The 26,673-nt window shown below is 43.2% G+C and overlaps 1 protein-coding gene across 1 annotated transcript in view; it reads left to right on the forward strand.

Annotated features, from left to right (window-relative positions):
- camsap2b (calmodulin regulated spectrin-associated protein family, member 2b) overlaps positions 1 to 25,369 on the forward strand; it is a 37,500-nt gene extending 12,131 nt beyond the window's left edge. Inside the window, exons 3-21 of the mRNA XM_073491807.1 lie at positions 5,440 to 5,619; positions 6,745 to 6,831; positions 12,395 to 12,536; positions 13,684 to 13,823; positions 15,406 to 15,496; positions 15,618 to 15,722; positions 16,128 to 16,197; positions 16,312 to 16,593; positions 17,109 to 17,838; positions 17,952 to 18,098; positions 18,279 to 18,510; positions 18,621 to 18,804; positions 18,899 to 19,631; positions 20,615 to 20,751; positions 20,846 to 21,060; positions 21,147 to 21,246; positions 22,977 to 23,092; positions 23,190 to 23,308; positions 23,402 to 25,369. Of these exons, the coding sequence (XP_073347908.1) occupies positions 5,440 to 5,619; positions 6,745 to 6,831; positions 12,395 to 12,536; positions 13,684 to 13,823; positions 15,406 to 15,496; positions 15,618 to 15,722; positions 16,128 to 16,197; positions 16,312 to 16,593; positions 17,109 to 17,838; positions 17,952 to 18,098; positions 18,279 to 18,510; positions 18,621 to 18,804; positions 18,899 to 19,631; positions 20,615 to 20,751; positions 20,846 to 21,060; positions 21,147 to 21,246; positions 22,977 to 23,092; positions 23,190 to 23,308; positions 23,402 to 23,701 (4,110 nt within the window). The 3' untranslated portion in view covers positions 23,702 to 25,369. The remainder of the gene's footprint in view (positions 1 to 5,439; positions 5,620 to 6,744; positions 6,832 to 12,394; positions 12,537 to 13,683; positions 13,824 to 15,405; positions 15,497 to 15,617; positions 15,723 to 16,127; positions 16,198 to 16,311; positions 16,594 to 17,108; positions 17,839 to 17,951; positions 18,099 to 18,278; positions 18,511 to 18,620; positions 18,805 to 18,898; positions 19,632 to 20,614; positions 20,752 to 20,845; positions 21,061 to 21,146; positions 21,247 to 22,976; positions 23,093 to 23,189; positions 23,309 to 23,401) is intronic.
- The last annotated feature ends 1,304 nt before the right edge of the window (positions 25,370 to 26,673 follow it).

Below are 26,673 nucleotides of genomic sequence, written 5' to 3' on the forward strand. Positions count from 1 at the left end.
TTTATGACCAGTGTGTGTGCCACCATTTCCACAGCCTTATAAGGCGTGTCTGTCACCGTCAGTGGTTTGGACTTGCTTCTGCACACACGCACACACACACACACACACACGCACACACCCTACAGGTCTTTGTGAAGGGATAATAGACCGCACATGGCTTTTAAATCCATGCTGTAGTGTCAACAGTAGTAGATACCAGAACAGTCGGTAGATATGTAAGCAGCGGCTCCACAAACTGTCTGTCGGTCTGTCTGTCTTCTTCTCTGTCTCCTCTGTTCACACCCATGTGCACACACACGTACTGTACACACACACACATGCACATTAGATCTGAATACACTGTCCTGTGAGAGACGGTGCAGAGAAAACAGTGACAGATGAACCAAAAGGCACACATGTTAATGTCAATGTTTCAGTCCTATGACCTCTTTCAAGGCATTTGAGTAATAATAATATTATAATAATTAATAATACTCATAAAGATAACAGATTTATTGTCACCCAGGGACTGTGTGAAACTCACTGGGGTCTCGACAGTTTATGAAACATCATGTTTAAGAACTGCTTAGCTTAGCCTAGCAAACAAAATGGAAATTACCTTGTGCTATCCAAAGTTGAAAAATCTGCTCCTTAAAGCTGCTGTACATGATATTTTCTTATTAAAATAATTGTTAAATAGCTCTATATTCCAACAGCAGTCACTGTACGCTGCACGTTCATGTGGTGACGTAGAGAGGAGGGAGGGGAATGCTGACTGCAAATTGGACAGGAAGTTAGCTAAAACGACGACAAAGCATAGAGCAACTTAGGCGTTATCTGTTGTTTGTTTAATTAATTGTCATTGTGCAGGGTACAATTACAAAGCCAATCAAATGCAGTTAGCATCTAGCCAGTAGTGTTAAAGGACGGTGTTATTATCAAGATATAGGTTGTGGTATAAGCTCTCCAATAGCATAGGTGATGCTATTTTACAGTATGTACAGTGTTACTCACAGTGGACAGTATATACAGATTATTATGTATGTACACAGTATGTTTATTATATCAAATATGTTATACATGGAGATGAAGTGGGCAACGTTGTAAAGGGAGTGTATATATAAGAGTTGTATGTACAGTGTTGACAGGATATGGTTTTATGTGCAATACTAGAATGGCACTCAGTAGAGCGCATACCTCCACCAAGGCCCAACAGTCCCCTAGCTTACTCACTTATAGTCACCAGCCACCTAAATGCAATTTTTTCATCGTGCATTCTTCCCTACGAAATTAATGAAAATGTCGATGAATGCCTTATCTTGCAATGTTAAAGAAAGTGGGGAGGAAACTCCTGGATCTGTGCCAAAGGTTAATGGTGTGTATACTGTGAGACCCTTTCTCCATCTTACTTTCTCCATCTTACTTTCTCCATCTTACTTTCTCCATCTTACTTTCTCCATCTTACTTTCCGTTGAGATGTTTTTATCCTGCTGACAAACGGAGTGGGGTGAGAACATTACCTCCCCGGCGGAGGTAATTAATAAGTGAAAGAACACGCAGTGCAGTAATGATCTGTGCACAGATTGTAAAAACAATCATTCTGATTTCACGAGGAGTTACACACTGTAACGATTATACAATACTGCTTTTAAGGACCCTCCTCCACTTTCCTAAAAGCTACCCTGCCGTCAGAATGCTTCCTGTTTAAGCATAAAATGTACAAAACATGCAGTTTCATCAAGGGATGGACAAATCTTTATATTCCACTATGTAATATAGGTGTGCTAAACTGGGATCCGTATAATGTGTTTTTTTTAATGCTATGTTTTAACGCCAATATTGATTTACAAACGTCCTAATGAAACATAAACTAACCCAAGTGATTTGTCATTACCATTTAAATTCATGCATCATTCACACACACACACACACACACTCCGATGCATGCGCACAGACCTACGCAAGCTTCTTAACCACGTTAAAGATTTAGGGGTTTTATGTAAATGAGTTCAGAAAAGCTTCAATCACAGGAAAAGCTCAGTGGGTTTTCATGAAGATCATGTTTTCTGGATCTTCAGTTCTGCTCGGCGTGTCTCTCCCTCTCTGCCTGTCTGTCTCTCTGCCTGTCTGTCTCTCCGTCAGTTCAGTCTGACTGCTGTACCTCTGGAGGAGAAAGCACGCAATGTCAAACATTCTGCAATATCCTGAAGATGCAGGAATTCAAAACAGTGTCTGCAGACTGTTTTGCAGACAGTTCAATATCAGCTCATTTAGTTTGGCAGCTCTTTGTTCAGGCGCCAACCAAAACAATCCTGTTTACTCATGTAAGGCAGTACAGCTGTAGCATGTCCACCAACTACATCTTTATATAGGTCAACTATGCATCGCTGTCTACAAACAACTGTTCCGCTCTCAGCAAGATTTTTATCTCCGCCACGGAGGTTGTGTTTTCAACCGTGTCTGTTGTTGGTTTGTCAGCAGGATTACACAAAAACTACTAAACGGATTTCCATGAAACTTGGATGGAGGATGAGTCTCAGCCCAGAATAGACCCTGTTAACTTTCGGTGCTGATCCGGATAAAGGGAGTTCTTTTCTCACTTTCGTTAACATTCAGAGGTGTTTTTTTTTAATATTTTCATACATTTCTCAGGGAATACTGCAGGACGATAACAAATAGGGATATAAAACTGCGGCTACCACCAATGTGCAGCTGAGATAATGGGGGATATAGAAAGATACCAAGGGTGATTAGGCTCGATTGAACTGGGTGCCATCCTAGTTACGATTTGTTGTTTAATCGCTTATTCGTAAATTGACAAAAAAAATGAATCAACAACCATTTTGAGAATAAATAAATATAAATAAAATACAGAATATTCTCTGTTTCCATATTCTCAAATGTGAGAATTTAATATATTGGTCTTTGACTGTTCTTATCTGACAGAACTTGGGAGTTCTTCTTTGAAGACATTACCTTGCTCCAAACCACATTAAATTATAAAGGTCCAGTTAAAGGTGCACTGTGTAGTTTTGGGGAGAAAATATTCATAAGAAGAGAAAAATCTTCATTTATCGATTTCCACAACTGAGTAAACAAACTGACCTTAAAGGACAACGCAGTTTCATACTGTTTTACTTTGTTTTCATGTGGCGGACCCTGCCACCTTTCTAGCTTCGAACAGTGTTCTTGAGACCTAATTTACTCTGAGGACATCTTGTTCACTCAATTTTGGAAATGTATCAAATATTTATTTAGAGTTAGTATTATTTTCCTTGTTAATATTGTAAATATGATCTTTCTGAGTTTGAATTTCTTTTCAAAACTTCATATTGCTTCTTTAATGACATATTCTGACATCAGGTGACACTTGAGTACAGTTTTTTTTCCAAGTTTCTCCGCACCTATTTCCATGAGGCCTATTTCTTCTGTCTGTTTAGACTGGAGCATGAGCTGCTGACGTCGAGCACCAGTAGCAGACCGGCTGTAGCACTGGATCTGGATCAGTTGTTGGTTTCTTGGGGGAAACACTTGGTCACACTGGCTGTTACATGAGGCTCTGTGGTTATGAATAGATGCCTGTGCTTGTTTTGAGTCTGTTGGTTTGAATCATGGAGCACCTGACTTTAGGTGTTTGTTCAGTTAGGTTGGACTCACATAGATGCTTAGGTAAGCAACGAGCACACGCACATACACACAGAGCGTAGATGTTTTTGAGTGGACCTGTGGTGCGACAGGAAAGGGAAGGGGAGGTCTGTTGGTCTGACCGGCCCGGAATGGGATTAGAAAGGCCAGGAGAATGTCAAGCTTTGTGTAGGTGTTGAGGGCTGGTGAAACCACTTGAATAAAGTGAATGACTCAAAATTAGGCCATGACTGTGAAAGAAGTTCTTCATGTGCAGACTTTAAAGAGTGTAAAGTGGTTTCAGATGTCACGAGGCAAGAGAGGTCGGACAGATCGCGAACAGAAATGTTGATCCTCAGGTGTCCACAAAACTTTCTCCAGGTTTTAAGTGTGATGCTGTAACCAGCTACATACTACACTAACAAAAGTGTGTGTGTGCAAGATCCTTGCTTACATAACAAACAATTGCACAGTGATTTTATTGAGCTCAAGCTGAACACAAATCAACACACACAGAGGACGCAATGCCAGTCAGTGTGATGTGATGATAAAAAGCCAACATGGAGGAATACTGTTCGTTCTTTCATAAACAAAAGTTTCCGTCACTGCAAATAGAGAGATCTTAACATATGTAATCATAGCCAGAAACCAGAAATTCAAAAGAAAATGTATTGAGAAGTGCTTGAAACACACCGTCAGTAGTCCTATCCGTTAATCTGTGACTTCTTGACATGACACTATGTTACCGTGTCACACACTTGCATAATTTATGCCTACATTAACGGTGGAAGTGATGCTAACTGGAAGCTGAAAACACGTCAGAGCCGACTAGAGACACGGTGAGCGGTGCTCGGGCTCTGTTTTTCTTTTAGCATTAAAGCATGTTCTAGTAGTAAACCAAAATAAAATGACAAGCCTGAAAATGAGCATTACATGTCTCCTTTTAAAAAGGTTTTTCAATAGGCTGCTGAAAATGTCTGGCTCATCTACATTTCCTTTTTTTAAAATCTGGCCCAATTGAATTTGTAATTGAATACCTGGTCTACACATTTAAGATGCAGACAATGAACCGCCACATTCAAATTTTGCGGACGGCTGGATGTCTTTGCTGCATTTTGTTCCTCTCTCCCCTCATTTCCTGTCGTCTCTCTCAACAATGTGACTAAGAAAACGTATGAAATGCCCCCAACGTATCACGGTATGGCAAAAATTCCAAACTCTAATGCTTCAGGGTGAAAATGTTCACCCTTGCAGCTGGTGGTTGTTTTCAGAGTGAAGTGACTTCCTGAAGAACATGTGGTGCTGATGTTGAGCACCACTTGTTCAGTATTTACTTTTAGAGCCTCTGCTCGAAATTTGTAATGCTGCAGCATCACATTACATGCACAGGGGACACCACCTGCACTGTCCTGTGTCGGGTTTGACATTGCATGAAAGTGAGGCTGATTGTTTTCAAGCATTTTGTGAAGAGGAGGTGTGACATTTAATTAATTTGTCGTTGTCAAATCATAATTTCCGTCCTGCAGATGCTGTTTTTCAGATGCCGTCAGGAGCTGATTCCAAAATGTTTATAGTCGCACATCTTGTCTTGTTCAAGAGAAGAACACTTTCAGATCATTCCAGCTCAGTTTGCGTTGAAAGAAAACATGTGTTTCACAAGATTTCAGCAACTTTGCACTTCAAAAATACCCAAGAAATGTAGACCCGCAATCAGTGCGATGTGCAGAAACAAAAACAAGTATGAAAAAAAAAAGTTAGGCTTTTAATTGTCAGTTTGATGCTTCTGGAAAGAAGTAAAAGGCGATCGTAACAATGCCGCTGTATATTTCTCCGCAGAGTTCCCATCTGGCGCTCATAGACACCCTGATGATGGCGTATACTGTGGAGATGGTGAGCGTGGAGCGGGTGATGTCCTGCATCAACAGGTACTCCTCCGCTGAACCCTCCCACAGCGACGGACACATCCAGGAGCTGCCGTATGACACCGAGGATGCAATCATCACCTGGATCAACAAGGTACACACAGGAGCGAGGTCGTGTGCACACAAAAACCACAAACACACGCGCTCTCTCATCTCAGAGGATAACAACTGTACACATCCTTGAGCCTTTTACTACAAAGGACACGCCGTTCTTTGTTTGAGTCCCGATATAGGAGCCACGAGAGGGCAAACTGGAAAGTGTGTCATCGCCAATTCCTCCAGTATGTTGGCAGTGAAATTAGAGGAAGAGCTGGCAACAGACACATGTAATCATGTCAGAGAGATTACCAAAATACTCAACCTAACCTCCTCTGGTCAGCTAAAGCCTGATTTGGAGGGTAAAGTCAGACCTCATGTGGCCTGTAAGCTGTAAGAGGGCGGTAGTTAAGTCTCTGCGATTGCAACTTTAATTTATTTCATTATCCTACAGATTATTTAGTCACTTAAAGTTGCTGTTGCTGACTTTGCAGGACATATGAAGGCATTTTCTCCCTCAAAATATAATACTGACCTATTTTTTTCTTGGTTTGAAATAGTGAAACCGGCCCCAGCGTGGCATAAAACAATCAAGTTAACAGAGACGGCTGACATTACTAGCTGAAGAACCTCATGTGCTCTGCTGCTCTTATTTTCCAGCCCAAAGGCAGGAAGATACACATGTAGGACTCATTTACAGACACAAAAACACATGTGTCTGTGTGGATGTCTGATTCATAGCACGCCACGGCTGGGATTGTCCGAGGCGACCTCGTGCATCCTCGGGCCAAAATGTTGCGTCAGTGTTTGTACAGAACCTTTGAAGCCAGAACAGCAGTAATAATTAAAGAGGGGAGCTTTTTAAAGAAGAAATACTATTTTTATAGTCCTCTTTGATGGTCTTTTTACATTGTGCTTGAGTCGGAAGTCAGCTGAGTGCTGTATATCAGGTTACAATAATATTTAGCATCAGGGCTAATGGACAGGAGTGGTGATGAGAAGTCCTTCTTTGATGTGTGGAGGCTCTTGTTCCCGTGTTCAAGTCTCTCCTCTCTCCAACACAGACGCACCATTCAGTCTCTCAGTGAGCACAACATGCTTGTCTGAAATTTGACCTTGATCTCTGTCTGTCTGTCTGCCTGTCTCTCTCTCTTTCTGCCCGTCTCTCTCTCTTTCTCTTCAGGTGAATGAACACCTGAGGGACATCCTCGTCGAAGAGCAAAAGCTGAGAGAGGCTTCCTACCAGGAATCTAACGCAACAACACAAAAAGTAAGAAAACACAGCAACACAAACTCTCATTCCTTAGGTATGCAAATGACAGGGTGTTTAAAGGAATATTTCAACATTTTGGCAGTGTTTTAAGTACAGGGCGATGTTTTTAGTATAAGAGTGGAAAAAAGGGGAAGCTGCCAGCCTGGTTCTGTCATACCAGCAACTCCAAAACTCACCAGTTAACACTCAATATCTCCTTTCTTTAATGCGCACACCAACCGAAATGTATAAATGAGAATTTCAACAACATTTCCGCATGTGTGTGAATAAAACAAAAAGAGATACAGTGTGGTAATTAGTAAGCTTTAAGGTATTGTTTGGCTTATTTTTCAGCTTTTGGAGAGAGCCAGGTTGTTGTTTTTGTCCTCGGGCTACGCTAAGCTAACCTGGAGGGTCCAGCCATTTCTCCCAAAATGTTGAACTATTCCTTTAAGACAGGGCCTCTTTGCTTTAATGTCTTTATCTAATTTTGCAAATTGTTTTGAATTGCATTCTCTGCCTCTCATACTCTTTTCTTATCTGTTAATATTAGATTAGATTTAAATCTCTCCTACTCGTGGGCAATAGCACATGTCTGCATCCACACAGGGCACATGAAGACCCACATGATGTGTACACACACACACACACACACACACACACATGCACACACTTATGGCTCAGTGCACAGAGCTCTGTAAATCAGAGGAACAGATGAGCTCAGTCTCCGACCAGCTGCAGAGAAGTGTTGGCAAGAGTTGCGACACTGCTGTTCGAGGAGACAAAGACATGTGCGGGCCGGTGGAAGAGAAAAAGAGGAGAAAGGGTGACAGACAGAGAGGGAAGAATAGTGAGGAGGGATAATCAGAGCGAGGGGAACGGGCGACATGGACAGAGACACTCAGGAACTTTGTCAGCTGTAGCCAGAGAGAGTCTGTGACAGAGACAGTGTTGTCATCCTGCAGGACTCGTAGTTATGTAACGTCCGTGTGACACAACGAGTCAGTCCACTGGGACAAACACACAGCAGTCAGCTACTGTCCTCTTCAACTCACTTAACCGTGAAGCGCCAGCACAGTGACTCATCAGGTCACGACCCTTCGCCTCAGGTCGCTGCGCTGTGATGGCGACGAGAGATGGAAAAATAAATATTATCTCACTGTGGTAAATGGGAATCGGTGGGTAAACTTCCTGCGGTTCAATACAGACTCAAAGAGGAAAACAGTGATTGACCCCTCTGAATGAGTAAATGTGTAAACATCAGATAATCATTACTGCCGTGGAGTAAACCGGCGTGGTTTTAAAGATAACTTCAGCTGACTTAAAGGTGCTAACCTTTGCTGAGTCAACAAGATTAAGAGTCGTCCATGCTTCTTGCACTCACGTCCTCTTCGGATGGTCCAGTTACCCGTGTTGGGAAGTCATTATTTTGACTTTGGTGTGTTCAGGAGCTTTTAAGTCAGAGCTTAATGTGAGAACAACATAGACGCTACAAATAAGGTGAAAGCTAAATATTGCTTTACCTGACTTTTTATCTAGGTTAATGATAATAAATAACTTTTTAAACTAATATAGGACTCTTTGTGTGAACAGTGGTTATAAACTAATAGCATATTATAAATTACATGTGAGCAAAATATATTACATATTTATGTAATACATGATTTTATCAAATGTTTCAAACCCTCAACCAAACATTTACTTTTGTCCGCCATGTTGCTCCATATGTCATGTAAAAGACGTCAAGTTGTGTACCAAAACATTACCGACCACCATTCAATACTAATGCTAGCATGGCAACATGTTCACAGTGACAGTGTTAGCATGTCGATGTTTAGCATTAATGTTTACCATCTTAATTTAGTATGCTAACATGCTAACATTTTCTGCGTTAGCACTAAATACAAAGTGCAGTTGAGGTTGATGGGAAATTTCAGTTTTGCAGTTACTAAAAATGTTGTTTTCAGAAATGGACTCTGAGCAAAAACCTAGCACCCAACTAACAATATGTCACTCGTCAGCAGGAATGTTCATTGTTCTGATGCTGCGCAATGCATTGTGGTTGTTGTAGGATTTCTACCTTTGGTCATGTAGCACCAATTTAAAAAATAACTGCACCTTTCTGCAACATAGGAAAAGTGAGGGGCTTAGAAAAGTAAGACGGATTCATCGGAAATTTAATGTTAACCCATCCTATAGTTTATAAAATATTTCAATCAGGACCAAAGTGGTGGACAGACCATCATGTTACAAGCATTACTGAAAAACACACGTTATCACAGTTTACACACAACAGGTTGTAAAATGTATACAGGCTATGGAGCGTTTGGAAAAGAGCTGCAGGATGTCTTAAGAAGCAGCTGTGGGAGTTTCTTGGCAAATTTCCCCTCGCCCATTGTCTGTTTTTGTGTCAATATACAGTGAGAGTGATCACCGCCTTGCTGCTATTGCTCTGTAAGCTGATAATACACATGGGATATGCAACCTATCCTCAGACTGATTTACACAGAGACACTCAGGCTTTGTCAGAGGCAACAAGTTACAACGAGCGAAGGGTCTTTTAAAAAGCGTGTGAGGAATACTCTGTTCGCTCGGTGTCAGTCAGCTGCTTTCCTACTCCATGCTCCATCACACAGCTCCCTCTTCAACAGAAGTCTATTCACTGCGTAGGACACACTCAGAGGAGATAATTTCACACATCCTCGTCCACACAAGCCTGCGCGAACGCACACACTCATGGATGAGCACAAGACACATCTCAGTAGGTCTCGTCTATTCTGGGATGGTGTGTGAAAATCTTTAACCGTGGTCTCATGACTCAGTGCTGAGCGTGTGGATTCTGTGTTTATGCTCATCATACTGTAGGTGCTTACACACGAGACCGAGTGGAAAATCAGAACAATGTCGGATTATCCTGTAATGAATGGGGAGTATATACCGTCTTAAAAATGTGTTTACGTTTGCAGCCCAGCTCTGATAGCTTTCAGCGAGGAGGTAGAAGTTTTAGGTCCCGTTTTTGGTTCCTACGCTTACAACATTTCTCAAAACCTTTCAACAGATTTCAGTAGAGTGTGGTGGAAAGTTCGGACATAAGCCAAGAAATGATTAATGACCTTGTGGTGCAGATCCACATTTTTGAAGATTACAAGATAGATAGTTTTAAACTGTGTTACTCTTTCACAGCACATAATTCAATGAGAAGAAATCTGACTGTTGTACAGACTTGTCAACACGTCTGAACTGTGGCTCAAGCTGAAATACCTCAATGGATTGAGTGCTATATAATATTGAATGTTCGTGTTCCCCAGAGGATAAATCCTTTTTTTCTGTCGTAGCTCATCTGTTCTTGGCACATGTAGGTGTATTACACAGCTTAACTACAACTCTGGCAGATGTATCCCATGATTGTCTATCAGTGTGTACTTTGACACATCTAGATGTGTATTAAGAGAACGTAAAGAGGTCTCAGCTGTAGTACAGAACTTTTAACCTGCTGTCGACCTAACGCCTCTCCTACTCTCTCCTGTTGTCGTCCAATCATCATCCACCATCAAGTCTCCTAGCAAATGGTACTGGAGATTAGTACCTGTAAGTCCATCCATTCTGAAGAACTCCTCCTCATCAGCCACCACCACCTACCTCCTCTGTGTCTAATCCCAAACCTGCAGCCCGACACACCCGTTCACGCCCCCCCCTCAAAGTCTGTTGTCACTGCATGTGGCCCTGAGCCCCATCATACATTGGTCTTGTCCCCACATTACTGTGAATCTGATTGACTGATAGGTAACTATTTTAGACTTGCATCACTGTGATAGCTCTTGTTCTACCAAATTAGCTTTGGTTCCTTTCAGGATTTGCTATCTAGTGACCCAGCCCAGATTTCCACCAGTTTTGAGTCGAATTGTTGTCGTCATGACGCGTCATTGACAGAGATCGCTGCACAATATACAACAAAATTAAACAATACTAGCAAGATCTCATATCAGACTGATTACCTGGAAGCTCTTTTTATGTTGTTACAGATATTTGTTTTATCATAACAACAATCATGGACCAACTGTTAAAGGGTCTTGGGTAGTAAAATTGCTCCAGGGGAAGCTGCATGTAAAATGATAAATTGCCTACAGCGATGTCACTCAGTGGCTAAGTTGCATTCTGGGTAATGTAGGCGGCAGGTTTTGAAAAGGAAGAAGAATGTGTTGATTCAGAAAGATTATTTGAGTACAACAGTGTTAAACCAGTGGACTGCTTTTCTAACCCTGTTGCCTACATTACCCAGAATGCAGCTTAGCCACTGAGTGACATCACTGGAGGCAATTTATCAGATTACATGCAGCTTTCTCTGGAGCCATAAAAAGACTTGGTACAACTTTGTTTCAGTACTCCTGAGGACCTGTAAACACACTTCAATGTGTAAAATTGGTGGGAAAAAGACACAAGACTATTACGTCTAAGGCCTCTCTTGTAAGATATGACACACCCACCGATGTCATCGTGGTTTGGGCATTAGTTCAAGGAAAATGTGATGTTCTTTTTGGGTTCTGAACCAATTTATTTTTAGTCAAAATGCTCCGAGAGCTTAAAAATTAGACGGTGCGGTTAGAGGAAAAGGGGTATCAGGATCATAAACTCTTCCGGGAAGAGCAAGTACAGTCCTGTAGCATGATTGCATAAATACCAAGAATTACACAGTCTATAATTTGTAAGACATTATAAAATAATGACACTGCCCTGGTGTTGTCAGCTGCTCATTTTCTTGTTTCATCCGGCATATCTGTTGTCTGTGTTGTGCGCTGAAAGCAACTGGCGAGTTGCTTCTTTTTTTTCTTTTGTATGGGTTTAAATTAGCTGTCAGAGGGCAGCATTGCATGTTCATACAAACCAAAGGGAAGCTAGAAGACGTTGTGTTCCCTAGACATCTTAATGGACAGACTGAGAGGCTGTCTGAGTTACTGTGATCAAAGCTGCCATCTTATTGCTTGTAAAATGCGTACGTGACACCACTCCTGTGTGTTTATGGGCAAACTGGGAGTACTGGTGCCCTGAGGACATATATAGTAGTGTTGTCTCTGTGGCTTTTACAGGCTCAGAGTGACATGCAGGAAACCTGCAGGCAGGATGGATGTGCTAGTGTAGATTATTATTAAACTTTAAATCACATGCATTGTCTGTTCCACCCCCTCTCCCCCATACCAGATGTCTAACACTGATAACAATTCATTTGCTATGTGCATTTTGTTCCCCTCCTCCCTCTAAAAAAACTAACAACTCACAAGCAATCAAAGGAGCATTACAGTGCTGAAGGGATTTTTTTTATCCATCTCAATTTAAGATGACTGTGTTGTGTCTGATTATCTGCATGATGAGTTTAATCTGCATTATGTGAGCTGAGCCTGAAGCCCACCCTGCGCTTGAATCTCCTCAAATTAACACCTGTGTTTTCTGCGAGTGGGTGTGATTGAGTCGTGGGTGCATGCGAATAAAAAGTGTGTCTGCAGCAACAGTCAGAGAGAGCAGATCGTACGTATCCAGCCCGATGACACATATAGGTGATGTCTTTGTGCCGTTGCCATGGTTTCAGGCTCGCTACAGGAAGGAGCACGCTCAGCAGAGGAGCTCTCCGTCGCTCCCCCTGGTGGAGAACCTGCTGAAGGACAACACGGACGGCTGTGCCCTGACCACACTGGTGCACTTCTACTGCTCGCAGGCCGTCAGACTGGAAGGTGGGACCAAAACCCTCGGGCTGCTGTGACCACACCCACATGACCTCACTAGCCACACCCCTTTTATTGTGACGTTTCCATAAAAGTAAATGGGCAAGAATAAAGTCAGTTCAGTTCAGATGAGCTAAGCACAAAGATTTTCAGTCACAGCTGGAGAGCACAAAGGACACTCTTCTCTGCTCCAACTACAACCACACATTTGAGAATGGGGCTTCAGACAAAGAGCATATTTATTATCAATTTGCCCTTTTACTCTGAGGGCATATTGTCTTATGAATATATAAAAAAAGTAAGTAAAGTCAATGAAAACAAGTCATGCTTATGTAGTTGCCTTTTACAGTCTTATAGTTTTCAATGGGCTAAACTCTAATCCTAATCTCAAAGAACGACATAATCAAGAGATCAAGGACCCTGTGTTGACTTTCTGCGGTCACACTTAATGATATAAATAAAGGATATTGACCCACAAAAGACACTGTAAAGCAGACAGGATTCAGTGCGAGACAAAGAAGAAACAAAGACTTTGTTTCCTCTCAGCTCGCCTGCGCCGTCATTTCTAAAAATGCTCCGGGCCAGGTTGTGATTGGTCACGAGGGGTGTGTGACGGAGAACCGTTAGAGGAGTCGCCGCCTGCTATTTCAAAGATAAACAACCCTGATGTCGGCGCTCTGAGACTCCTGGGATTGAATGTAGTTCACAGGGAGCTCATACACATGTGGACCAGATGTGGAGTTGAAACTGTATTCAGGTCTGCTTTCTGGCAGCCTGACTTACTCTAACAAACAGTAAAGAAGTGCAGGAGAAGTACAGAACGTCATCGTGTTTGGTTGTCAGACGTTACATGCCAGGGCCGTCGTTATGATACAGTCATGGGAAAAACATCCAGATGATTCATCCAGAAGGAGTTGAAAACTTGTGTCAAGAAGGATTTTGTGTGATTAAAATCAGCTACTGTGTATGCCACAAATTCCAGTGGGGAAAGTCTGGTAGTTTTCCTCTCATCTGCTCTTTTTTTAAACATAAACTACTCCTTATCTTTCCCTCGCCTTCCTGCTTGGCCTTTGCCGTCACCCCCTCCCTTGTGTGTGTGTGTGTGTGTGTGTGTGTGTGTGCGATTGTGTGCCTGACCCCTCCCCTGGCTGTGCAGATATCTGCCTCAAGGAGACCATGTCTTTGGCGGACAGTCTGTACAACCTCCAGCTGGTGCAGGAGTTCTGCAGGAATAACCTCAACCACTGCTGCCACTTCACCCTGGAGGACATGCTCTATGCTCATGCATCCATAAAGGTAGGCAGACGTTTAAAATAAAATGTATGTGAAGGACGTGAAGTGTTTGTTTTTTTTAATAATGTGGATTGAGTTAAAGAAAGGGAGAGAAAAGAAAAGTGTTTTGCGGGAATAAGGAGAGTCAGGACTGGAAATGACAAAAAGGCAAAAATGAGTCATGCAAAGGAAAAGTTTAATAATGGATGTGTGTGTGTGTGTGTGTGTGTGTGTGTGTGGGAGCAGGCTTGGTTTGCTTCTCACAGGGGTTGTTATTGTGCGTGTGTGGATGTATTAAGAGGGGCATAAAGATCATTTTGCTACATTGAGTATTGCTTTGCTGCCAGATTTAATGAATATGATATGGGTGTGTATGTGTGTGTGTTGGTGCTTTTCTAGCACAGACACTGCAGGCCAAATACCCCCCTCTCCCTCTTAAACAGAGGACAGATTGAGCTCGGAGGAGATTCACAATCCTGACCCGTCTCTGCCTGCCTCTCTTGTTTTCTCCCCCTCCTTTTTTTTTTTTTTAGAAATCAAACAACAAAATCTGTGAACCTTTAAGACGAGACAACTGCTGATACTCTCTGCTTTTAATCTCCACTTTTCGCACACGTTTATTTCTGATTAATAAAAGCCTCACTGTGAAGATTTCAGAGCATCTCTGTGCCATCGAGACATGAGAAGCACGGGCTCTCCGTGTGGGTAAATAGTATGCAGGGAGCGTGGGTAGGAACATTCGGATTCAAGTCACGGTCCGACCGAGCTGACCGGGACTTTCCATTCTTCAAAACAACGCAGCATACAGGGTTTCACACTTGTGCACTCTTTGCTCCATGTTTCTGTCTTCCCTCCTCAGGCACTATATTGTTTACATTGAGTGTTTATTGGCTGTACAGTGCTTAGGTTGTAGAAAGAAGGCAAAGGAGGGGAGTGGAGGGATAAAAATGGTCATGAAGAGAAGTTAAAAAGACTGGCACACTGCCACAGATTGAATGCCCACTGAATCTTAACTAGTGTGTGTGTGTCTGTGTGTGTGTGCATTCATTTAATATGTTAAACAAAAAGAAATGTTTATGTCATTAAGTGGCTAAAATGAAGATCCAGTTTCTCGGAAAGAAGAAAACCCCAGCTTTTATTTTTTTTGTCTTTCTATCCCGGCTAGAAATTAATTAAAGTGGTCTGTGTGTGTCGACCGAAAGGTTTCCCTCAGATGAAATCATCTGTTTAAACCTCCAGAGACGTTCTGTTTATAACATGCATTTATCATTGATGTGGCTTACTCACTCGCTGCTCTGTGCGTTCACCCGCGCACAATATGCGACACATTTAAACTGAACTCCAGATGGTGTTTTGGACAGCTTTCATGAGGCGTATGTGTTTTGACATCACACCACTTAGACAATGAAACATGTGCTGATATTCACAAACACACTCACATGCACACACCTGAGCCTGTTACCTAGCAACAGCTGGCATGCCGTGACCTCATTGATCTGTCGAAAAGCTGTGGCTCATCTCAAATGCGGTGCTAAAAATCATTAATAAATAACTGCTTATATGTTTGCATCATTAACCACAAGTGTGTGTGTGTGTGGTCTTGCAGAGTAACTACCTGGTGTTTATGGCCGAGCTTTTCTGGTGGTTTGAGGTGGTTAAACCTTCATTTGTACAGCACAGAGTCTTCGACCCAAACGGTACAGTACACCTTCACAATAATATCAGCATGCTGTTGTTAACCCTTATCAGATAACTCTGATAATTAACTCAAAGGTTTAAGTTGAATGTTGATTATGTGTTGTATTTTTCCCTCCGCAGCATGCGAGCCTGTTTCAACTTGTAGGAAAATGGCTCCTGTGTCCAGTCCAGTCAAACAGAGCTATGCAGACAGAGCTGACAGCCCAGAGAGCATTCCTATAGAGGGTAAATATCTGTTATCAACTGAGGATGTGCACAGATTGTTTTTTTAAAGCTGACCGTTGAGTGATAATCCAAATAAATATTCATCCCAGACTATTAGCAGTTACAGTGTCTGGCATGTGAGTCATGAGCAGTGGAAGAATGTGTGGATGTGTTGTGTTTTGAAACTAGAGGCCCTCTAGTGGCCGATTTACAGCCATGCAGTACTCTTATTCTCTCCTATTGTGTTTGAGCCCTATTCCTAGCTATTACATGTACTGTATATGTACTATACAGTGTAGTTTAGATCTCCAGACTAGCTTAAATTAAACTGTGTACACATGTAAGCCCCTGTCTTCCTAAAAACTAAGGCACCTTACTGAAGTAAAGCAGTAAGAAACTCACAAACTTCTGTCCTTTCTGCTACAGGTGTAATGAAGAGATCTACCTCCATGTCCTACGTGGATGGCTGCGTTGGGACATGGCCCAAAGAAAAACGGTCGGTACCTAAACTCCACATCTTTTCCACAGCAGACGATATTCACTGACCCACAAATGTGAAGTGTTCTGTTGTTTCCACATTAAACTAACATACATTTCCTTCCTCCCTCAGCTCCTCCTGTCGGGGAATCTCCTTTGAGATTCCTCTGGACGGAGACCCGACCGTGCCGCCCGGTGAAGCCCCCGCCCTCCGCGGTATGACCCGCTCCGCCAGCAGTGACGGTCTTGGGTTCAAAGTTCACTTTGCATCTCGAGGGGGCATCAAGCGCCACCTCTCCCTCATGCCTGTCAATGTAAACGGCCAGAGCAGACACATACCAGAAGAGGACGAGGACTTCATCTCCCACAAACCCCTGGGGAGGAACAACACATTCTCAGTCAAGAACCAAAGCAGGTAAAGTAGAGGGATGTGTTAGGTTATGATCGTTAAATAAGTAAAATAATACTCTTTCCTCTAAATTACCTTAATTTAAATGAGATAAATTAATAAATGACTAAGTACAAGTACTAAGACTAACTACCGTTACAGAGAGTTTTGTATGTTTAGTGATACAAGAATAACCCTTTTGGAAAAGAGGTAGGTGGAGGCTAAGTGTGTTAGCCTATAGCCTTAGCCTATATTTATAGTTACATCCATGCTAGCACTTTTAGCACTGGCAGGATACGGTAAACATTAGCTGCCTGTTCGGTATATGTTGCTAGTTTTCAACAGTGAATCAAGTTAAGTGAAGCTAATCTTCAGTATTAGCATCAGTTGAAAATATGTTCACACTGCATGACAAAGACATTAAAGTAAGATGGGCATTCAATGGTACTCACTTAAGGTGAGTAGGAGAGATAGTAAAGATGCATCACAGCTGACTGTTTCTTTAAACCAGCATCAGTTAATTGGCCCTACCCTGTCCCCAGGTACTCCAATGGAGTCCTCCCAGAGAGCAGCAACAGCCCCAACAATCGCCTTGGCAACCACAGTGGGCACATCAGCCCATCGACTCCTCCGAGCATCGAGGAGGCACTGAAGATTATCCACGACACAGAGAGGCCTCACGCTAGCCTGGCCGTGGGAGACGGAGATAACGGCTTCTATCTCCACGGTGAGGATCCTTCAGACCCTCCAGGTGCCAACGGTCAAGGAGACGACCAGGGCTCGGCCAAGGCTCGGCTGAACGACCACGACCCGAACTCTGTGTCCACTGATGAAGTCGACACCGGCATCCACGTGAGGACGGAGGACATCCAGAGCTTGGATGAGGACTCCTCCTCACTGAGAGACTATTCAGATATGGACCCAGACTGTGAGGCCATGACCCGGTCGTGCCCTCTGTCAGACCGGCCCGAGAGGGAGAGAAGCAAGGAGGGAGGACAGAAAGGGGTGGGTGATGCTGACTCTAATGGGGAGAGGGGAGACGGAGGTGACAGGAGCAGCCCATGTCCCAGTTCAGCACCCACACTCCCCAGATCCCACACAGCCAGCCCCGCCTCGTCCTCCGGAGGCTCTGGAGGCGGCATGATCCGGATGACGAGCTTTGCAGAGCAGAAGTTCAGGAAGCTGGAGGGAAGGAGTAGCGGAGGAACCACACCAGAGAGCTCAGACCTCAATGTGCCGTATACACACCCGGCAAGAAGTATTCCTTCTCAGGTTTGTGTCCTGTTGTGTTTGTTCCCTTTTATTTATTTGTTGCAGAGACGGGAATGCAATCTGCAGTCGTGTGCGTTGAGTTAATGTGAATAATCTTTGCACTTTTTTTCTAGATCTCCACACCTCCTTTGCCGATCACATCTCCCTCCCCAGTCACACCTTCTCCCAGAGACCCCTCCCACCTGATTGCCTCAGAGATGATTCAGCTGAGGATGAAGCTGGAAGAGAAACGGAGAGCCATTGAAGCCCAGAAGAAGAAGGTAAACAAATATAGACAATCAAAGCCGAGAGTGTAGCTTCAGTAAGTAGTTCATGGCCGTTTTTTGCCCCTCTTACATTATTTCTCACTGAAATATTTAAGTCCTGAATTTCTATGTAATTTCTATTTTTATAGTTTCTGGCTATGATAAATGGTGTAATTTTGGCTTCACGTTTTCCAGGTGGAAGCAGCGTTCACCCGCCATCGTCAGAAGATGGGCAGAACGGCCTTTCTGAATGTGGTGAGAAGAAAAGGAGTCACTGCCCCTCTCAGCCCCAGCTCAGGCGGCGCAGAAACACCTTCTCCGGAGCCGCTCACGTCCTCAAAGGAAACCGGCCAGAGCAGCATGGAGCGGGCGGAGAGGTGCAAGCCAGACGGTGCAGCTCCTAAATCGCCCTGTGAGGATAGCGGAGGTGAGTAAACCAAAATCTGAAAACTAGAATCGCAGGGCAGACAATCCCAGAATGATGATGTTTCTTTGGGAGCTATCTGACTGACCTGTGTTTTCACTGTGCTGATACAGGTGTGACTCCGGGGGAAATCGACCTTGCAGATTACACTCGCTCCATCGAGAGGCTGAACACGTCGTTGGGCTTCCTGCAGACGGAGATGCAGCGTTTGTCCCAGCAGCAGGAGAAGATCATGGCCATGAGAGAGCAGCAGCAGCAAGCCTGGGTCATCCCTCCTCCTGCTCCTTCTCCACACAGGTATCACTTCATGACAGATGTTTATATTTTTACTGGAAAGATCATTTTCTGCCAACACTTACATGGCCTTGTTGTTGTTTTGTTCCCCCCACAGGCAGCTCCGGGAGTTGCGTAGCAGCAGCGTAACAGGCCGAGGATCAGGCCGAGGCTCGGTTGGGTCTTTGTCTCCCATCCTTTCTTCCTCCGGCTCTCCCCACGCTCCCAATCGTTCCCCTGCCGGCATCAAGCGGCGACCGGCCTCCTTCCATGCCAGGACCCCTCGGACTCCACGACCAAACGATCTGAAGGTCACTCCCTTCAGTCGAATGCTCAACACCCCCTGCTCAGTGGACAGCCTGCCCAGACTGAGGCGGTTCAACTCCAGCCAAACCCAGCTCAGCTCGTTTGCCTACCTGAGCCACGATGATGGGCCAGGGGGACGCATGAACCAAGAGGACAAGGACGACAAAGAAAACACTAAGGACGAAGAAGAGACGGTGGCAAGGAAGAGTGCTGGCACTCCTCAGCCTTCTGCTAAAGAAGGAGCCAAAGAGAAGGAAGGTGAGAGACAGGAGGAAAGAAAACAGGCGGAGCAGGCTCAGTCCAAGGGGGAAGTCAAAAACTCGAGGTCATCAGAGGTGTTGCGTCAACCGGTGTCTGAGATCCAAGGGCCCACAGGCAGCGGTGTCAAAGGAGACCCCCAGGACAGAAGAGACCTGGTGGAGGTGCCTCTGTCTGGGCTGAAGCCTCCAGGAGGACCATCCAGTGGAGAGGGAGAGACGGAGGGGGAGGCAGGAGGGGACGCTTACGGAGACGACCAAAAGATGTGCTGTGGATTCTTCTTCAAGGTGAGCTGGAGCGACAGAATAATTTATTGGATGATATGTATCGTAAAATAAAAAGATCTTTTTAATCTTCTGAATGTCAGTGATAATCCATGTAATAGTTTGTCTAAATATTATCCGTAACACACCGATGGGTATGGACTGAACCTTGCTGGCCTTGCTGGCATGAGAGCAGTAGTATTTCTATATTGTTTCCAAATGACATCGACTTTTTAACAACAGACATTTTGAGGTTTCATAGCAGGAAAGAACAGGTGATATTAATAACATTAACAAAGGCTCTGTACCTTCAACTATTGCGGTGTAGTGCTGCAATTACAGTGTTAGTGGTTGCACCTGTGTTTGACAGCTTAAAATGTGAAACAGGGCTCTTCAACTTCAGTTTAACTCAACGTTTCTCCCTCTGGTCACTCCCTCCCCTAGTATGGGAAACGCTGCAGTGTTTCAGTGCAACAGATACAGACAATGAATTTACTTCTCATTAATAATACAGTCTTCACAGCCTTATGGTGCTGTGTGCAGGTAGCAGAGACAGGAAGGATCTCATACTGTGTGAGCCTGGTACAACATGTGCAGTGATGTGCCTGTTGAGCCATGAGCTGATCAGAAACAATGCATGAGTGAATCTAGGCCGAAAAAAAAACAACAAATGGCCAGAACTCAGACGCATGATAGACCATTAGAGCGCTGATTATAGAGCGATGTCAGTTTGTTGACAGAAGGCCACATTGAATACCACCACAGTTATAAATATTATATGAGAATCAGTGTTTTATCTTTTATAGATTTTTGGAGGGTGTAAACGACACACTAGGGCCTTTTTTTCATTATAACATCATACGTGGTGTAGTAATACTTCAACTGACTCACCATAATTAAAAAATATGTCTGTTAGCTCTTCATGAACGCGATTAAGAGGCAGTCTACATATTGTAATAATTCTACATGTAATCTGAATTGTGTTTTTGTGTGCGTCTCCCCACCAGGATGACGTGAAGGGTGAGGAGGACATGGCAGCCAAGAAAGCAGCTCTGCTGGAGAAGAGGCTGAGGAGGGAGAAGGAGGCTCTGGAGAGGAAGCAGCAGCAGGAGCTGGACCAGGAGCAGAAGAAGGAAGCTGCACGGTCAGTCCGACTCTCTTCATTTCTGTTTGCCGATTCTAACGCTGGTCCCATATTCACATCATCAATAAATCTTTGTCTCGGTCATCTCCTCCAGGTTGAAAGCTGAGGAGGAGCAGCAGAAGAAGGATGAGGAGAAGGCGAGGAGGGATTATATCAGGAATGAGTATTTGAGGAAGAAGCAGCTCAAGCTGATGGTGGACATGGACGAGGTCATCAAGCCCCGGTCTGGGAGTCTCAAGAAGAAGCCGCGGCCCAAGTCCATCCACAGGGACGTCATGGAGTCGTCTACTCCACCTGTGAGAGCGACAGGTGAGAGACATACAAATCACACAAACACACACACTATCAGTGTATGACAGGCATATGCTAAACCTCTCCTTGTTTTTGTGTTGCAGGGGTGCGTCCTCGAGGCTTCTCAGTATCAAGTGTTTCTTTGGCGTCTCTCAATCTGGCTGACAATGACAGAGAGCAACCAAATAACAAGAAGAACAACAGGTAAGACTGAATTTTAGATAAATCAGAGGTGTAAGAAGACAAAACAATATTAGACTCTGCCAGCCTAAAAAAAACAAAGAATTACACCTTTAAATTAGGTGGAAATATAATAATAAAGTATTAACAGACTGGATGTTCTTATCTTTTTAAGACCTCAAGTCTAATAACTTTAATCATCATGTTCTCTCGTTGGTTCTGTATAAAAGAATGAAAGAGATAAACGAAACGACACCTCAGTTCTGTTATCTTCTGTCTTCTAACCACCTTTCCATTCTCACCCCAAATCAAACCACTGAGCAAAAACACATCCAAAAGATGTCTTTTGGGTATGTTTTTTTTCAAAACATCAAATTCAAGGACTTTACAAAGACTTTCCAGGCCTAGTTCCCTCAAATTTATGGACCCAACATGGCATAGCTTGAGACACGGATCAAGGTTAATTACTGTAATGATCATTTTTATGAGAGCCGGCAGGTTTTAGAGACGCATACAGACATCAGTTAAAAAGAAACATCAAAAGAACTTTTTGCACAAAAAAATTAAATTAAAGCACTTTCAGGGACCCATGTATGCTTATGTCTATTTTCAAAAACCTTTCAAGGCCTTGATTTTTTCCCTTTAAAACGTTCAAGGATTTCAAGCACCCATGCGAATCCTAATTAAAGTCGGCTGAGAAGTTATAGTGCTACGAACTGACTTCACTCTTCATCTCATTTTCCTGCTCCTTTTTCTTCAAGCTCCTCACAATCGCATCTTATTCTTCAAGTATAAATCTCACAGTGTCACTTCTTTATTTCACTGTCACCTTTTCAAATGCTGCAACCGGTTTTGTACATTTGACCATTCATCCGTGTATCAACACCCACTGTGCACGCCCGCAATTAAACTTTTCAAGCTTCTCACGTCCCACCCCATATTTCATAACGTGTCACACCCAGACATCATAAACTCTCCTGTGATATTGATTTAATGGGGTGTTCTGACAATGAGGTTATTTTTTTCTTTCACTCTGCATCTTGATTCTCTTGTATCCCTCTCTTCTTTCTCCCTGTTTCGCCTGCGTCACCTCAGAGGCAATAAAGTAGCTTCTGCCCATATCCCGTTCTATCTAAGCTCACCCAAAGAAAGAAAGGGAAGGTTAGTAATGCTCCGAAAAAGTGGTGCTTCAACAGGTGAAACAGCTCCAACACAGACAGTGGACAGATGTGTCAACAGTGAAATAATTGAATCCATTACCGCAGTTTTTGCTTCTGCATTAAGGTTCGTAGGACCTGCGTGGCTGAGATGTTTCCGCCTCAGTGCTCCTGCTGTTCTCCCTCCTCTGTCTTCTGCAGTACTGCTCTCAGGCTGTTGTTCGCTCTCCTCTCTATGCTGGCTGCTCGGCTTCACCGCTGTGTTTGCTGTTTCCTCCACAAGCACTCGACTTCATCTCTCGCAGTAGCCATAAAGACAGCGCTGAGACTTTGCTTTGCTTGGCTGAACATGCCTCTCTGTCGGAGTGTGCACAGTTTGATGTTATACGAGACAACAGGCAGGGTTTGGAGATTTGTGTCACAGTGTCTGACCTTGTTCTACCACATCTGTGTGTGTGTTCGTGTGTGTGTGCATGTCTTGTCTGTGAAATCTGTCTGTGTTCGCTGTCATACCTCGTACATGCTTGCGTGTATTTGTTGTGGGTTTTTGTTTTGTCTGTTTGTGTCATTTGTTGGTTTGTATGTGATCGTCTCCAGGCCGGACTCCGCAGAAGGTTTCTCCTCTTGTCCTTCGACTGGTAGTCGGAACGGAGAGAAGGACTGGGAAAACGAATCCACCACTTCGTCCACTCCCTCCAACGCTGAGTACACAGGTATGATACGTGCCTGTGATGTTTACACATTTACACAGCCACTGTATGTAACGTGATATCTCTTTTTTGTGATCTCACGCTCTCTTTCTTCCCACAGGACCAAAACTATACAAGGAGCCGAGTGCCAAGTCCAACAAGCACATCATCCAGAACGCTCTGGCTCACTGCTGCCTGGCTGGCAAAGTCAACGAAGGGCAGAAGAACAAGATACTGGATGTATGTTTTGAAGCGCTTCAACAATTATGTGATGTCTCCTATAAATAATACTTTGCACAAAACAATGACTTTTCTCTGTGTTTTTTTCTGCAGGAAATGGAGAAATCCGAAGCAAACAACTTCCTGGTGTTGTTCCGCGACGCCGGATGCCAGTTCAGGTCGGTGTACGCCTACTGCCCCGAGACGGAGGAGATCACCAAACTGGCCGGCATCGGGCCGAGGAGCATCACCACCAAGATGATCGAGGGCCTGTACAAGTACAACTCGGACAGGAAGCAGTTCAGCCAGATCCCAGCCAAAACCATGTCTGCTAGCGTGGACGCCATCACCATCGCCAGTCATCTGTGGCAAACCAAGAAGCAGGGGACGCCCAAAAAACTGCACCCCAAGTAGTAGCCCCCGACCAAGATTTGGACTCACTTCTCTGGAATGAACGCAGAAGAATGAGTGGATTTTACTGTATCATTAAACGGACACACTGTCCCACTGTAAAGAAATCACAACTGGAATGTAGAACACAAACGGGCCTCACCACACAGAGTCGCACTCTGGACGACTTCAATGGGGCACAAGTGTGTACTTGTCAGCATGTGTGTCAATGTTCTCGTGTGCCAAAAGAAAAAGAAAATAAGAGGCGGAGCGATGCCTTACCTAGTTGAACCACTGAAGCAGTGAATGTCACGCCTCCGAGAGAGGCAGTTTGGTTTCTATAAGTTGATCATGTGTGGCCTTATTGCTTGTTTTGTGTCATGTGGATGCGCCGTGAGTGTTGGTGTCATTTCGTCAGCGCCTGTTGAACACGTCTGTTGTGATGCAGGAGAGACTCACAGGTCTGGGATCAGATTACGCCCCTTAAAGCCCAGGACAGGTTTGTTAGAAAGGGTGGCCTGTCTGATCTGTGATCAGGTAGAGGCAGCATTTTTGATGAGAGTTTTTGCTGCTATACAGGCATGTTTTTTTCTGTTTTTGTTCATTTTTTTAACACGTGACTGAAACACCTATAAACAGTTCAGATTTGTGTATGTGTGTGTATAGTGAAGTGCCAAGCAGAGTGAGGAAAATACCTCAGTTGGTGATTGCAATTTCTTTCCAAAAGTGTGACATGATGAGAGATTATTGAGCAAACGGAGAACCATCGGACAATTCTGGAAAGCGACCTGCAATAGACTCTTTAATTTATTTCGTTTTGATAACGCTTTGAAGATATTTTAAAAAAAGGCGTCTTAGATTTTATTCAGAGAAACATAATATACAATGCGTATATAAGTTAAGTTAATTTGTATATGATGGCAGATCCATTCAAAATGAACAAAGTCCGCTCGTAGTAGCTTTTGAGTAGCTTTTATAATTTATCATGTACGTGTATCAGTATGTTGTCGTTTGGGGCCTTTTATTGTGCTACAAATGCAAAAAGTGTGATCACTCCACAGTGTCACTGATAAGACTATTATCAGTAGTAGAATAGATGAAAAAACCCACTCTGTGTCATCCGTCTGTGCAATTTAAATAGTCACCATTCACCATGTTGCAGTTTGAACTAACAAATACTCAAAACGCCACTTTAATGTGGCGTATTGTCTTAACTATCACATCTCGATTGCCCTTAAAGTAGTCCACAATTGTAAATAAATGAATTCACCTATGATAGCACTTCAAGACCCTGTCCACTGTCACCCACTCGTCATGCTTGTTGCTTTACTTTTGACATAACTGTTACATTTTTCTCAGTATGTGTTGACACTGTACAGATATATTTTGGCATATAGAAGTATTTTTTGTAATGACATTTACCTGTTGGAGGTGTGTACTAATGAAGCAGTACAGTTGTTGAAGGAAGTGTGTCGAAAGCACCCGATGAGAAGCCCTAATGAGGCTTTTTTTTTGTGGTGTTGTATGAAATCCATTAAGTATACCGAGAAAATCATAGTATTTTTTGCCAACTCTGAATTCATTTTTCTTTTTCAGTTTACTAAATATGCTCAACTGTTCATGGATTTTTGTTCTTTCTTTCTTTTTTTTTTTATTCCTTTGAGCTTTATTAAAATGCCAGCTATCAACAGTATTCATGGTGTCTCATTTCACATCCTTGTAATGATGATAATAGCCTCATTTAAACTGATATTAATGCAGTTTGACGTGCTGTCTGACATAATTACACTCTACCACATGTCCTGATCTTTAGCTAATGGTAAGTAACATAGGTAAGTACCATACAGCTATGCAATACCTGCTTCTGTTATCTTCAAAAGACAAAGAGGGGAGTTACTCTGCAACACAGACATACTTTTGTCCTCATTGTTATCATCCTAGCCATCATGTGCTGTCGTGTAGCTGTGTATTTGTACCCAGACTAATGAGGCTCCACTACGGCAGGCACCGATTATTAAATAAAACATGGAGTTATTCAGAAAATCTGCACTTTCTCCACCACATCTTTTTATTATTCTTAGAGCTACATGGATAAATTGGCTGGGCTGAGCCAATATTAGCTTATAGCACGTATATCAGTTTAGGTGTCTATGTCGGCTGATAATTAACAGGAAGTTGTTGACAGAAATCCCAAAAATGTCCGAGGTCATTAAGAGTGTGAGTTCAGTACAATGCTGAAAATGTTCAGTCACATACTGTTATCCTGAGGATCCTTATTTAAAAAAGTTTGTTTATGTTGGATATGGATATTGAAAATAGGCATGAGCTGATATAATGTTATCAAATTTCAAAAAAAGAAATATCAGTCCAGAGTTCTGCAGCTTGCTAGCTTTAAAACATAAGATATTCTTAGAAATAAATTCCCATATAACATTTATAGACATACATATTTTATAAGCATGACATTTAGTTTTGCCCAACTGTTGAAATAATGCATTTCATTACTAGTGTTTGTCACAAACACTGACAGGAGCAGGAGTTAAAAAGTGGGAGGAAGATTTCTGTTTTCTCCTGAACACATTTTCTATCGTCCCTCATACACTGATGAAGACAGGCATAAAGAGCACTGTCAGCTTACACAGTGCTCATTACTTCCATCTGTGTCACCAGATTTGCATCTTGTGGCCAGATGATACATAAGCCCCTTTTCAGACAGAGATTCTGCATTATCGCCACAACGAAGGCTCGTTCATGAAGGCTCATAAAGCATGCTGGTGCTGCAGAACCAAAAGAGGCTTGACGGTACACATCATAACGTTGAGATCTGAGTGTTTTTTTTATCATGCTTCCCCCGGTTTCCAAATGTTAATCTAAACATGTATCCACCGACTGTTTATAATCATATGGATGCTGTTATAATGTGTTGTGATTGAGATCCTGACCCTGTCTGGCTCTCACTCGCGAGGAGGGATGCTGTTTTTTTGGAGAAAGCTCCC

Source organism: Pagrus major, chromosome 21 (assembly GCF_040436345.1).
Source record: "Pagrus major chromosome 21, Pma_NU_1.0".
Taxonomy (NCBI): domain Eukaryota; kingdom Metazoa; phylum Chordata; class Actinopteri; order Spariformes; family Sparidae; genus Pagrus; species Pagrus major.